Here is a 14,638-nt window from a genome sequence, read left to right as displayed (position 1 = left end):
ACTAAGGAATTCACATTAACATACATATAAAGTGCACATACATGTTGGAATCATGTCAAATCAACGATACATTTTGGCATAAAGCAATGCAACCATATTGGAAAAAGCTACTAGCTCAATGCTAACATGTAACGGACAAGCCTATTGACAGGCTAATGACAATTAGCAATTTTGAACTTGTCCAAAAAAAAATGAGACTTCAACGGAACAAAATCGACATAAAACAACCAATGCATTTTCTACTAACAGTCGTCGAACTCTGTGGAAACCAATACCGACCGCTAACTTTGGGATACAAAGCTAGCCTTTCTACTAACTGTTGCTCAAACTTAAAAAAATCCATCCATCCATCTTCCTCCGCTTATCCGAGGTCGGGTCGCGGGGGCAGCAGCCTAAGCAGGGAAGCCCAGACTTCCCTCTCCACAGCCACTTCGTCCAGCTCCTCCCGGGGGATCCCGAGGCGTTCCCAGGCCAGCCGGGAGACATAGTCTTCCCAACGTGTCCTGGGTCTTCCCCGTGGCCTCCTACCGGTCGGACGTGCCCTAAACACCTCCCGAGGTAGGCGATCGGGTGGCATCCTGACCAGATGCCCGAACCACCTCATCTGGCTCCTCTCGATGTGGAGGAGCAGCGGCTTTACTTTGAGCTCCCCCCGGATGACAGAGCTTCTCACCCTATCTCTAAGGGAGAGCCCCGCCACCCGGCGGAGGAAACTCATTTCGGCCGCTTGTACCCGTGATCTTGTCCTTTCGGTCATAACCCAAAGCTCATGACCATAGGTGAGGATGGGAACGTAGATCGACCGGTAAATTGAGAGCTTTGCCTTCCGGCTCAGCTCCTTCTTCACCACAACGGATCGATACAGCGTCCGCATTACTGAAGACGCCGCACCGATCCGCCCGTCGATCTCACGATCCACTCTTCCCTCACTCGTGAACAAGACTCCGAGGTACTTGAACTCCTCCACTTGGGGCAGGGTCTCCTCCCCAACCCGAAGATGGCATTCCACCCTTTTCCGGGCGAGAACCATGGACTTAAAACATCATATTTTAAAATTAATTAATTTACCGCCAGCAATGTGTGACTAATTAATAGCGTTCTTTCACCGTAAAGTGCTCTGAAAATGAAATAATTCCATGTAAATCCAATTCATTATGATGATTATTGTTATGCAAGACTGGTAATAATAATGGCTTCACAAAGGGGGATTTTCGTGATGAACTGAACTTTTCTTGCAGGAATAATCACAAACATTCCTGCATAGAAAAAAACACAAACATTTCCATACAATACCAGACAACAACATAGGTATAACGGTCTTGTATCGTCAAAGTGCATTCTGACTTCACTGGTGCTTCAGACTCTGAAGACTTTAGTAAGACACCGTACTTTGCTTTGACATCAGCGCGTACTGGTGCTTTGATCACAGTATGATAATGCATTTCAATGGACCAGCCAGGAAAATATCACTTTAAATCCCGTCGGGCAGAAATGAAAGACCGTTTAAAAATCCACGGTCGAAAGTCCTTCAAGGCATCTGATTGTTTATGCTCAGTTTTCAGGTCCCTGGGATGGGATTCGCCTAGTCAAGAGTCAATTAATCAAGAGTTGTGTCTTCTCTTTGCAGCTGCACACAGTTCTTGGTAGAGGTCAGACAGAATGAACCTCGGGTAGGAGTTGTTCTCCATCAGGCTGTAGATTTTTCTCTGAGCTGCCAAAAAGCTGGTTGCGTTCGGCTCAGGGAGACTCTGCATGATTTTGGTTTTGGTGGAAAAGTCAAGGTTGACCTGTAACCAAAGGGAATATTAGAATATTCAACTCTACAATCATCCGTTTTCTAAAGACTGTTCATGGAATTTTGTCAGTGGTTTAGTACCTCTTTGGGTGCTTCGTTTTTGATGAATTCCTCGTAAATGCTGTTGGCTTTGGACGTCAACTCTTGGTGTGACGAGAGCATCCTGAAGTCTTCGCACGCCATCCAAAACTCGATGTTCTCCTCGCAGAACTCGGTCTTCAAGAAGATGCAAAAAGCCGCTTTCCCATCTGCGGGGGGGGGGGGGGGGGGGGGGGGAGACGAGGCCAACGGACGTTAAAAGACGAAATAAGTGCGCAGGACGGCAGGCAATAAAAACCCGACCTTTGAAAGTGGGTGTTATGTCATTCTACACAAATAGTCAGGTGAGTGATTGCTTACATTTATGACCGAGTAGTTTGTCTAGCGACTGCGCCCACTGGCTCACATCGTCTGCGGTTGGCCTGAGGGAAGAGAGCACAGATCAGTCAGCAGGTCATTAGAGCAGACTGGTAGAGCTACTTTCAGTCTCAGGCAGAAGTTATCTAATCTTTTCCACATAAGTGACGCAGGCAGAAAGATTGAAGTAATTTGATACAAGAATGCAATTAGTCTGATCATAGTAAAACTGCAATATGTCGAAAGATAATCAGATTAGTCATGAATGTGGAGTAATCGTGTTTATTCAAGTATTCTCATTGTCATTCCATTGGGTTGAGTTTTTTCTTGCCCTGATGTGGGATCTGAGACGAGGATGTCGTTGTGGCTTGTTCAGCCCTTTGAGACACTTGTGATTTAGGGCTATGTAAGTATACATTGATTGATTGATTGATTGATTGATACTTTGGTCTTCTTTCCATTGAAATTGAAACAATTTAGGGCCATCCAGGCCTTGATATCATCAAGACAAGCGAGTAGTGGCTGCATTGAAGAGACATGATTTCTCTTTAACGGAAAATACATTTGACCAAACTAAGTCTGCGACTATATTTGACCAAACTAAGTCTAAGACTATATCTGACCAATCTAAGTCTAAGACGAGATGTGACCAATCGAAGTCTAACACTAGATGTGACCAATCGAAGTCTAAGACTAGATGTGACCAATCTAAGTCTAAGACTAGATGTGACCAATCTAAGTCTAAGACTAGATGGGACCAATCTAAGTCTAAGACTAGATGTGACCAATCTAAGTCTAACACTAGATGTGATCAATCGAAGTCTAAGACTAGATGTGACCAATCTAAGTCTAAGACAAGATGTGACCAATCTAAGTCTAAGACAAGATGTGACCAATCTAAGTCTAAGACTAGATGTGACCAATCTAAGTCTAAGACTAGATGTGACCAATCTAAGTCTAACACTAGATGTGACCAATCGAAGTCTAAGACTAGATGTGACCAATCTAAGTCTAAGACAAGATGTGACCAATCTAAGTCTAAGACTAGATGTGACCAATCTAAGTCTAAGACTAGATGTGACCAATCTAAGTCTAAGACTAGATGTGACCAATCTAAGTCTAAGACTAGATGTGACCAATCTAAGTCTAAGACTAGATGTGACTAATCTAAGTCTAAGACTATATCTGACCGATCTAAGTCTAAGACTAGATGTGACCAATCTAAGTCTAAGACAAGATGTGACCAATCTAAGTCTAACACTAGATGTGACCAATCTAAGTCTAAGACGAGATGTGACCAATCTAAGTCTAAGACTAGATGTGACCAATCTAAGTCTAAGACTAGATGTGACCAATCTAAGTCTAAGCCTAGATGTGACCAATCTAAGTCTAAGACGAGATGTGACCAATCTAAGTCTAAGACAAGATGTGACCAATCTAAGTCTAAGACTAGATGTGACCAATCTAAGTCCAAGACTAGATGTGACCAATCTAAGTCTAAGACTAGATGTGACCAATCTAAGTCTAACACTAGATGTGACCAATCGAAGTCTAAGACTAGATGTGACCAATCGAAGTCTAAGACGAGATGTGACCAATCGAAGTCTAAGACTAGATGTGACCAATCTAAGTCTAAGACTAGATGTGACCAATCTAAGTCTAAGACTAGATGTGACCAATCTAAGTCTAAGACTTGATGTGACTAATCTAAGTCTGACATTGATTGATTGATTGATTGATTGATAGATTGATTGAAATAACTTTAAAAAAATGTTTATTAGAATTTGTGTTTATTTATAATTTGTCTATTTTTCATGCTGCCCGAATATTTTCTCTCGTATTGTTGGTCTACATCAGGGGTGTCAAACATACGGACAGGTTTTATCCGGCCCGCGGGATGAGTTCGCTAAGTATAAAAATGAGCTGTTCTAAATGTGTCCACTAGATGCCGCAATAGCAATTCTTTGTATCTTTTTAGATGATGCAACATATGTAAAAAATAAAATAAACCACATGATGTTGGTGCCATACTTGCCAACCCTCCCGATTTTCCCGGGAGACTCCCGAATTTCAGTGCCCCTCCCGAAAATCTCCCGAGGCAACCATTCTCCCGAATTTCTCCCGATTTCTATCCGGACAACAATATTGGGGGCGTGCCTTAAAGGAGACTATTATATATGTCTCCATTATCCATAGGTTTATCTATAACCCATAAAGTAGGCAGTCACGGAGCTATTTCTCAGCGTGTGTTTATTCCAGTTAATACACTGACACGCAACATCCGGATTCCCATCATGCATTGCTTCAAAACTACGGCAAGTAGTAATGTCCAAAAACATAATAGAGACGGAGCAGAAGAACGAAGAAGAGACATGGCGACGACGAGTAAGAAGAAGATGTACGCTTGCAAGTTCCAAAATGATCGGAAAAAATAATTTCAGTTCATCCAGGACAGCTTATTATAAGTATTTCTTATATATATATATATATATATATATATGTATATATATATATATATATATATATATATATATATATATATATATATATATATATATATATATATATATATATATATATATATATATAGAGAGAGAGATGAAATAGTCTTGTGATTTTTTTCCCACACATACATATATATATATATATATATATATATATATATATATATATATATATATATATATATATATATATATATGTATATATATATATATATATATATATATATATATATATATATATATATATATATATATATATATATATATATTTATATATATATATATATATATACATGCATATATATATACATATATATATATATATATATATATATATATATATATATATACAGTATATATATATAAAAAATACTATATATATATATATATATATTTATATATATATATATATATATACATACATATATATATATATATATATACATATATATATATATATATATATATATATATATATATATATATATATATATATATATATATATATACAATATATATATATAAAAAATACTTGAAAATATATATACCCCCCGCTAAAATAATTTGTCTGCGTTAGCACTTATAATAACAATATCACCAATAGTCGGCCCGAAATAAAATGTGCAGTTAATGCAACCATTTTTGTGATTAGGATGAGGAGGTGGTCTCACCTGTGCGATTTGTGATGCATGGAATGAGAGATGTTTATCTTCAAGAAGAGTCCAATTCTGTTCCTCAAGTTTTTCATCCTGCAAAAAAAAAATACAAAAAAATGGCTCGTTAGTGAAGCTCAACAAAATCGTGCGCTACACTGCAAAAAGTCAGTGTTCAAAAACAAGAAAAAAATATATATATAAAATGAGGGGTATTTTATTTGAACTAAGCAAAAATTATCTGCCAATAGAACAAGAAAATTTGGCTTGTCAAGACTTTCCAAAACAAGTAAAATTAGCTAACCTCAATGAACCCAAAAATACCTTAAAATAAGTATATTCTCACTAATAACAAGTGCACTACTATATGAGTACGTACACTGCAAAAACTGAAATCTAAGTAAGATGAAATATCTCAAATAAGGGTGATATTTGCTTATTTTCTGTCTGATAAGATCATTCTTCTCACTAAGCAGATTTTATGTTAGAGTGTTTTACTTGTTTTAAGTGTTTTGGTCCTAAATGATCTCAGTAAGATATTACAGCTTGTTGCTGAGATTTAATGACCTATATTGAGTAAAACATGTTTGAAATTAGAATATCAAGTGTTGCAAAGCTGTGTCATCAACACTCACAAGTATAAAACTAATTTTTTACAGTAATATTTTCTTATTTCAAGCATGTAAAAAAAAAACTTTGCAGTTTTATTGTCAATGAAACAATAGAAAATACGTACTCATATAGTAGTGCACTTGTTATTAGTGAGAATATACTTATTTTAAGGTATTTTTGGGGTTCATTGAGGTTAGCTAATTGTACTTGTTTTGGAAAGTCTTGACAAGCCAAATTGTCTTGTTCTATTGGCAGATAATTTTTGCTTAGTTCTAATAAAATACCCCTCATTTTTGTATTTTTTTTTTCTTGTTTTTGAACACTGACTTTTTGCAGTGTATTTTCTCGTGTTTCATTGAAAATAAAACAGCAAATTCCATCTGTTTTAATTATGAGACACAATTGTGTCAAAGTCATGATTTTTTTTTTCATGCTTGAAATAAGAAATGGTTACTTTAAAAAAGTAGTTTTATACTTGTGAGTGTTGATGACACAGCTTTGCAACAGTTGATATTCTAGTTTCAAGCATGTTTTACTCAATATAGGTCATAACATCTCAGCAACAGGCTGTAATATCTTACTGAGATCATTTAGGACCAAAACACTTAAAACAAGTAAAACACTCTAACATAAAATCTGCTTAGTGAGAAGAATGATCTTATCAGATAGAAAATAAGCAAATATCACCCTTATTTGAGATATTTCATCTTACTTAGATTTCAGTTTTTGCAGTGTACGTACTCATATAGTAGTACACTTGTTATTAGTGAGAATATACTTATTTTAAGGTATTTTTGGGGTTCGTTGATGTTAGCTAATTTTAATTGTTTTGGAAAGTCTTGACAAGCCAAATTTTCTTGTTCTATTGGCAGAAAATTTTTGCTTAGTTCTAATAAAATACGCCTCATTTTTGTATTTTTTTTTTCTTGTTTTTGAACACTGACTTTTTGCAGTGTATTTTCTCGTGTTTCGTTGAAAATAAAACAGCAAAGTTCATTTGGCTGTTGTTTTTTTCATGCTTGAAATAAGAAATTATTACTTTAAAAAAAGTAGTTTTATACTCGTGAGTAGGGATGTCCGATAATGGCTTTTTGCCGATATCCGATATTCTGATATTGTCAAACTCTTTAATTACCGATATCAACCGATATCAACCGATGTATACAGTCGTGGAATCAACACATTATTATGCCTAATTTAGACAACCAGGTATGGTGAAGATAAGGTACGTTTAAAAAATAATAATAAAATAAAATAAGATAAATAAATAAAAAACATAATACTAAAAATAAATAAATAAATAAATAAAATAAAATAACAACGATACCGATAATAAAAAAAACTATACCGATAATTTCCGATATTACATTTTAACGCATTATCGGACATCTCTACTTGTGAGTGTTGATGACACAGCTTTGCATCAGTTGATATTCTAGTTTCCAGCATGTTTTACTCAATATAGGTCATAAAATCTCAGCAACAAGCTGTAATATCTTACTGAGATCATTTAGGACCAAAACCCTTAAAACAAGTAAAACACTCTAACATAAAATCTGCTTAGTGAGAAGGATTATCTTATCAGACAGAAAATAAGCAAATATCACCCTTATTTGAGATATTTAATCTTACTTAGATTTCAGTTTTTGCAGTGTACGTACTCATATAGTAGTGCACTTGTTATTAGTGAGAATATACTTATTTTAAGGTATTTTTTGGGTTCATTGAGGTTAGCTAATTTTACTTGTTTTGGAAACTCTTGACAAGCTAAATTTTCTTGTTCTATAGGCAGATAATTTTTGCTTGGTTCTAATATTGTATTTTTTTTTTCTTGTTTTTGAACACTGACTTTTTGCAGTGTATTTTCATTGAAAATAAAACAGCAATGTTCATTTGACTGTTGTGTCAAAGTCATGATTTTTTTTTTTCATGCTTGAAATAAGAAATTATTACTTTAAAAAAAGTAGTTTTATACTCGTGAGTAGGGATGTCCGATAATGGCTTTTTGCCGATATCCGATATTGTCCAACTCATTAATTACCGATACCGATATCAACCGATACATACAGTCGTGGAATTAACACATTATTATGCCTAATTTGGACAACCAGGTATGGTGAAGACAAGGTACTTTTAAAAAAAATTAATAAAATAAAATAAGATAAATAAATTTAAAAAAAATTCTTGAATAAAAAAGAAAGAAAAACAGTTACATAGAAACTAGTAATTAATGAAAATTAGTAAAATGAACTGTTAAAGGTTAGTACTATTAGTGGACCAGCAGCACGCACAATCATGTGTGCTTACGGACTGTATCCCTTGCAGACTGTATTGATATATATTGATATATAATGTAGGAACCAGAATATTAATAACAGAAAGAAACAACCCTTTTGTGTGAATGAGTGTGAATGGGGGAGGAAGGTTTTTTGGGTTGGTGCACTAATTGTAAGTGTAACTTGTGTTTTTTATGTTGATTTAATCAAATGAAAAAATAAAAAAATAAAATAAAATAACAACGACACCGATAATAAAAAAAACCATACCGATATTTTCCGATATTACATTTTAACGCATTATCGGACATCTCTACTTGTGAGTGTTGATGACACAGCTTTGCATCAGTTGATATTCTAGTTTCAAGCATGTTTTACTCAATATAGGTCATCAAATCTCAGCAACAAGCTGTAATATCTTACTGAGATCATTTAGGACCAAAACCCTTAAAACAAGTAAAACACTCTAACATAAAATCTGCTTATTGAGAAGGATTATCTTATCAGACAGAAAATAAGCAAATATCACCCTTATTTGAGATATTTCATCTTACTTAGATTTCAGTTTTTGCAGTGTACGTACTCATATAGTAGTGCACTTGTTATTAGTGAGAAAATACTTATTTTAAGGTATTTTTGGGGTTCGTTGAGGTTAGGTAATTTTACTTGTTTTGGAAAGTCTTGACAAGCCAAATTTTCTTGTTCTATTGGCAGATAATTTTTGCTTAGTTCTAATAAAATACCCCTCATTTTTGTATTTTTTTTTTCTTGTTTTTGAACACTGACTTTTTGCAGTGTATTTTCTCGTGTTTCGTTGAAAATAAAACAGCAAAGTTCATTTGGCTGTTGTTTTTTTCATGCTTGAAATAAGAAATTATTACTTTAAAAAAAAGTAGTTTTATACTCGTGAGTAGGGATGTCCGATAATGGCTTTTTGCCGATATCCGATATTCTGATATTGTCAAACTCTTTAATTACCGATATCAACCGATATATACAGTCGAGGAATTAACACATTATTATGCCTAATTTGGACAACCAGGTATGGTGAAGATAAGGTAAGTTTAAAAAATAATAATAAAATAAAATAAGATAAATAGATAAAAAACATAATACTAAAAATAAATAAATAAATAAAATAAAATAACAACGATACCGATAATAAAAAAAACGATACCGATCATTTCCGATATTACATTTTAACGCATTATCGGACATCTCTACTTGTGAGTGTTGATCACACAGCTTTGCATCAGTTGATATTCTAGTTTCAAGCATGTTTTACTCAATATAGGTCATCAAATCTCAGCAACAAGCTGTAATATCTTACTGAGATCATTTAGGACCAAAACCCTTAAAACAAGTAAAACACTCTAACATAAAATCTGCTTAGTGAGAAGGATTATCTTATCAGACAGAAAATAAGCAAATATCACCCTTATTTGAGATATTTAATCTTACTTAGATTTCAGTTTTTGCAGTGTACGTACTTATATAGTAGTGCACTTGTTATTAGTGAGAATATACTTATTTTAAGGTATTTTTTGGGTTCATTGAGGTTAGCTAATTTTACTTGTTTTGGAAAGTCTTGACAAGCCAAATTTTCTTGTTCTATTGGCAGATAATTTTTGCTTAGTTCTAATATTGTATTTTTTTTTTCTTGTTTTTGAACACTGACTTTTTGCAGTGTATTTTCATTGAAAATAAAACATCAAAGTTCATCTGGCTGTTGTGTCAAAGTCATGATTTTTTTTTTTTCATGCTTGAAATAAGAAATTATTACTTTAAAAAAAGTAGTTTTATACTTGTGAGTAGGGATGTCCGATAATGGCTTTTTGCCGATATCCGATATTGTCCAACTCATTAATTACCGATACCGATATCAACCGATATATACAGTCGTGGAATTAACACATTATTATGCCTAATTTAGACAACCAGGTATGGTGAAGATAAGGTACGTTTAAAAAAATAATAATAAAATAAAATAAGATAAATAAATTAAAAACATTTTCTTGAATAAAAAAGAAAGAAAAGCAGTTACATAGAAACTAGTAATTAATGGAAATGAGTAAAATTAACTGTTAAAGGTTAGTACTATTAGTGGACCAGCAGCATGCATAATCATGTGTGCTTACGGACTGTATCCCTTGCAGACTGTATTGATATATATTGATATATAATGTAGGAACCAGAATATTAATAACAGAAAGAAACAACCCTTTTGTGTGAATGAGTGTAAATGGGGGGGGGGTTTGGGTTGGTGCACTAATTGTAAGTGTATCTTGTGTTTTTTCTGTGGATTTAATATATAAAAAAAAAATAATAATTTAAAAAAAAACCCCGATACCGATAATAAAAAAAACAATACCGATAATTTCCGACATCTCTACAGCTTTGCAACAGTAAACATTCTAGTTTCAAGCATTTTTTACTCAATATATGCCATCAAATCTCAGCAACATGCTGTAATATCTTACTGAGATCATTTAGGACCAAAACACTTAAAACAAGTAAAACACTCTAACATAAAATCTGCTTAGTGAGAAGAATTATCTTATCAGACAGAAAATAAGCAAATATCACCCTTATTTGAGATATTTAATCTTACTTAGATTGCAGTTTTTGCAGCGTATTTGCAGAAGTGGACTTACTTTATTCTTGTTTTCTCTTTGCACGGGTCGGTGGGTTTCACGCAGTCATTAACAGGAATGTTCATTTTCAGGTCCTCCTTCATGGTTTTGATGCCCTTCTGCTCTCCCTCTTGACTGGCTGTCGAACTTTATAGTAAGCCTGCAGCTGCCAAGGAGGGGGGCGGAGCCTGGTGAGAGAGCTCGCTCCCTATTGGCTCTTGCATTTAAACACAGACACGCCCAGTCCTGAGTCAAGGTACCAAGGAAACGATTGTTGACATTACTCAAAACAATACACCCCAAATATGTACAGTACAAGGTTGCCTCCGGCTAATTGATTTTTTTTTTTTCTAATTCTTGGAATCTTTTCAAAACTTGAAGCTCTTCTTTGTGTTTGAACCCACTCACAATTGCACCACTCCTACTTCAAAAAAAAAAAACAACGCCTTCCAATTTTTTGCCCCTATTTGTCCTTTTTTTTTTTTGACATGGTCCGATCCACAAAGGTATGTTTCATTAATTGGTGTCATTGTGTGTCACCACTATGAGTCACGCGTCGTGTTGGCACAAAGTATGAAGCGTGTCACGTTCGCCGCCATCAAAAGCTGCCCGCGTCAGCAAAGCGGCGTAAAAAAAAACTGTAATAGCATTGCTAGCACGCTACTATTTACAAACCCTGTTTCCATATGAGTTGGGAAATTGTGTCAGATGTAAATATAAACGGAATATATTCAGTTGAATATGCTACAAAGACAACATATTTGATGTTCAAACTCATAAACATTTTTTTTTTTTTTGCAAATAATCATTAACTTTAGAATTTGATGCCAGCAACACGTGACAAAGAAGTTGGGAAAGGTGGCAATAAATACTGATAAAGTTGAGGAATGCTCATCAAACACTTATTCGGAACATCCCACAGGTGAGCAGGCAAATTGGGAACGGGTGGGTGCCATGATTGGGTATAAAAGTAGATTCCGTGAAATGCTCAGTCATTCACAAACACGGATGGGGCGAGGGTCACCGCTTTGTCAACAAATGCGTGAGCAAATTGTTGAACGGTTTAAGAAAAACCTTTCTCAACCAGCTATTGCAAGGAATTTAACCATCTACGGTCCGTCATCATCAAAGGGTTCAGAGAATCTGGAGAAATCACTGCACGTAAGCAGCTAAGCCCGTGACCTTCCATCCCTCAGGCTGTACTGCATCAACAAGCGACATCAGTGTGTAAAGGATATCACCACATGGGCGCAGGAACACTTCAGAAACCCACTGTCAGTAACTACAGTTGGTTGCTACATCTGTAAGTGCAATAAAACTCTCCTATGCAAGGCAAAAAAAAACGTTTATCAACAACACCCAGAAATGCCGTCGGCTTCGCTGGGCCTGAGCTCATCTAAGATGGACTGATACAAAGTGGAAAAGTGTTCTGTGGTCTGACGAGTCCACATTTCAAATTGCTTTTGGAAACTGTGGAAGTCGTGTCCTCCGGACCAAAGAGGAAAAGAACCATCCGGATTGTTATAGGCGCAAAGTTGAAAAGCCAGCATCTGTGATGGTATGGGGGTGTATTAGTGCCCAAGACATGGGTAACTTACACATCTGTGAAGGCGCCATTAATGCTGAAAGGTACATACAGGTTTTGGAGCAACATATGTTGCCATCCAAGCAACATTACCATGGACGCCCCTGCTTATTTCAGCAAGACAATGCCAAGCCACGTGTTACATCAACGTGGCTTCATAGTAAAAGAATGCGGGTACTAGACTGGCCTGCCTGTAGTCCAGACCTGTCTCCCATTGAAAATGTGTGGCGTATTATGAAGCCTAAAATACCACAACGGAGACCCCCGGACTGTTGAACAACTTAAGCTGTACATCAAGCAAGAATGGGAAAGAATTCCACCTGAGAAGCTTCAAAAATGTGTCTCCTCAGTTCCCAAACGTTTACTGAGTGTTGTTAAAAGGAAAGGCCATGTAACACAGTGGTGAACATGCCCTTTCCCAACTACTTTGGCACGTGTTGCAGCCATGAAATTCTAAGTTAATTATTATTTGCAGAAAAAAAATAAAGTTTATGAGTTTGAACATCAATTATGTTGTCTTTGTAGTGCATTCAATTGAATATGGGTTGAAAAGGATTTGCAAATCATTGTATTCCGTTTATATTTACATCTAACACAATTTCCCAACTCATATGGAAACAGGGTTTGTACCATGAATTGATTAAACAAGTTGAAAAACTTATTGGGGTGTTACCATTTAGTGGTCAATTGTACAAAATATGTACTGTGCATGTACTAACAAAGGTCTCAATCAATCAATCAATACTGTTCGCATTGCTAACATGCTAGTTCTCAAAGTACCTTAATTTACAAACTCCTTCTATTTAGGAACCACGGACGGAAAATAAATAAATAAATAAATAAAAATCACACTAAAGGTCTTGGGGATCCAAAAGGTTCCAACAATTTATTTATTTATTTTTTAACATTTTTATTGTGGTATTTTTTTATTTCATTTAAAGTTAAAGTACCACACTGCAAAAACTGAAATCTAAGTAAGATTAAATATCTCAAATAAGGGTGATGTTTGCTTATTTTCTGTCTGATAAGATAATTCTTCTCACTAAGCAGATTTTATGTTAGAGTGTTTTACTTGTTTTAAGTGTTTTGGTCCTAAATGATCTCAGTAAGATATTACAGCTTGTTGCTGAGATTTGATGACCTATATTGAGTAAAACTTGCTTGAAACTATATACTATATACTATACTATAAACTGTATAAAACGACTTTTTTAAAGTAATAATTTCTTACTTCAAACATGAAAAAAAAAATCAGCATGTATGCATATCATTATGTCAAGATAATGGCACTAGCATTTACTTAGTTTAAGAATATTTTTCAACATATTGAGCAAAAAGGTCTCTTTTTTTTTTTTTCTACCAAAAAAAGTGCACATGTTATTAGTGAGAATATACTTATTTTAAGGTATTTTTGGTTAATTGAGGTTAGCTAATTTTACTTGTTTTGGAAAGTCTTGACAAGTTGAATTTTCTTGTTTCTTCTCCCGACAATCTGCCGGGACAACCATTCTCCTGAATTTCTCCCGATTTCCACCCAGACAACGATTTTGGGGGCATGCCTTAAAGGCACTGCAATTGCGTGCCGGCCCAATCACACAATATCTACGGCTTTTCACACACACACAAGTGAATGCAAGGCATACTTGGTCAACAGCCATACGGGTCATACTGAGGGTGGCCGTATAAACAACTTTAACACTGTTACAAATATGCGCCACACTGTGAACCCACACCAAACAAGAATGACAAACACATTTCGGGAGAACATCCGCACCGTAACACAACATAAACACAACAGAACAAATACCCAGAATCCCTTGTAGTACTAACTCTTCCGGGACGCTACAATATACACCCCGCGCTAAGTTAGGACCGAAATCATGGTCCCAATACGGAAAACCATTGCATCTAATAGAGAGCCAAATACTAAAGTCTGTGAACATTGCTCCAAAGTCAGGATTTTTACTTGATTTAATGTGCATACAAAAGTAAACATTGACAGGTGCAAAGGCAGTAATATATGATAAAACAAGACGGCAGCTAAAGAAGGACTTCCCTATTCATCCCCGAAAAAAACCCGCCAGGCGAACAGCTGATTTTACGATTTCCGGCGCTGACGTAAGTCAACCCGCGTCCCAGATGTGACCAAAGGATAAACAAATACACTACGGTACTAAGACTATA

The 14,638-nt window shown here is 35.3% G+C and overlaps 1 protein-coding gene across 1 annotated transcript; it reads right to left on the bottom strand.

Moving 5' to 3' along the window:
- Positions 1-611: 611 nt before the first annotated feature.
- Positions 612-10,994, bottom strand: LOC133616756 (regulator of G-protein signaling 2-like). The gene is made up of 5 exons (XM_061976345.2): positions 10,891-10,994; positions 5,367-5,444; positions 2,195-2,256; positions 1,877-2,043; positions 612-1,787 (listed from the first exon to the last, which is right to left on the bottom strand). The coding sequence occupies exons 1-5, from the start codon at positions 10,971-10,973 to the stop codon at positions 1,602-1,604; spliced, it is 576 nt and encodes a 191-aa protein (XP_061832329.1). The 5' UTR covers positions 10,974-10,994; the 3' UTR covers positions 612-1,601.
- Positions 10,995-14,638: the final 3,644 nt, after the last annotated feature.

The sequence above is a fragment of the Nerophis lumbriciformis genome, linkage group LG14 (genome assembly GCF_033978685.3).
Source record: "Nerophis lumbriciformis linkage group LG14, RoL_Nlum_v2.1, whole genome shotgun sequence".
Lineage (NCBI taxonomy): Eukaryota > Metazoa > Chordata > Actinopteri > Syngnathiformes > Syngnathidae > Nerophis > Nerophis lumbriciformis.
The sequence above is the reverse complement of the archived record's forward strand: the minus strand, read 5'-3'. Positions and strand labels throughout refer to the sequence as shown.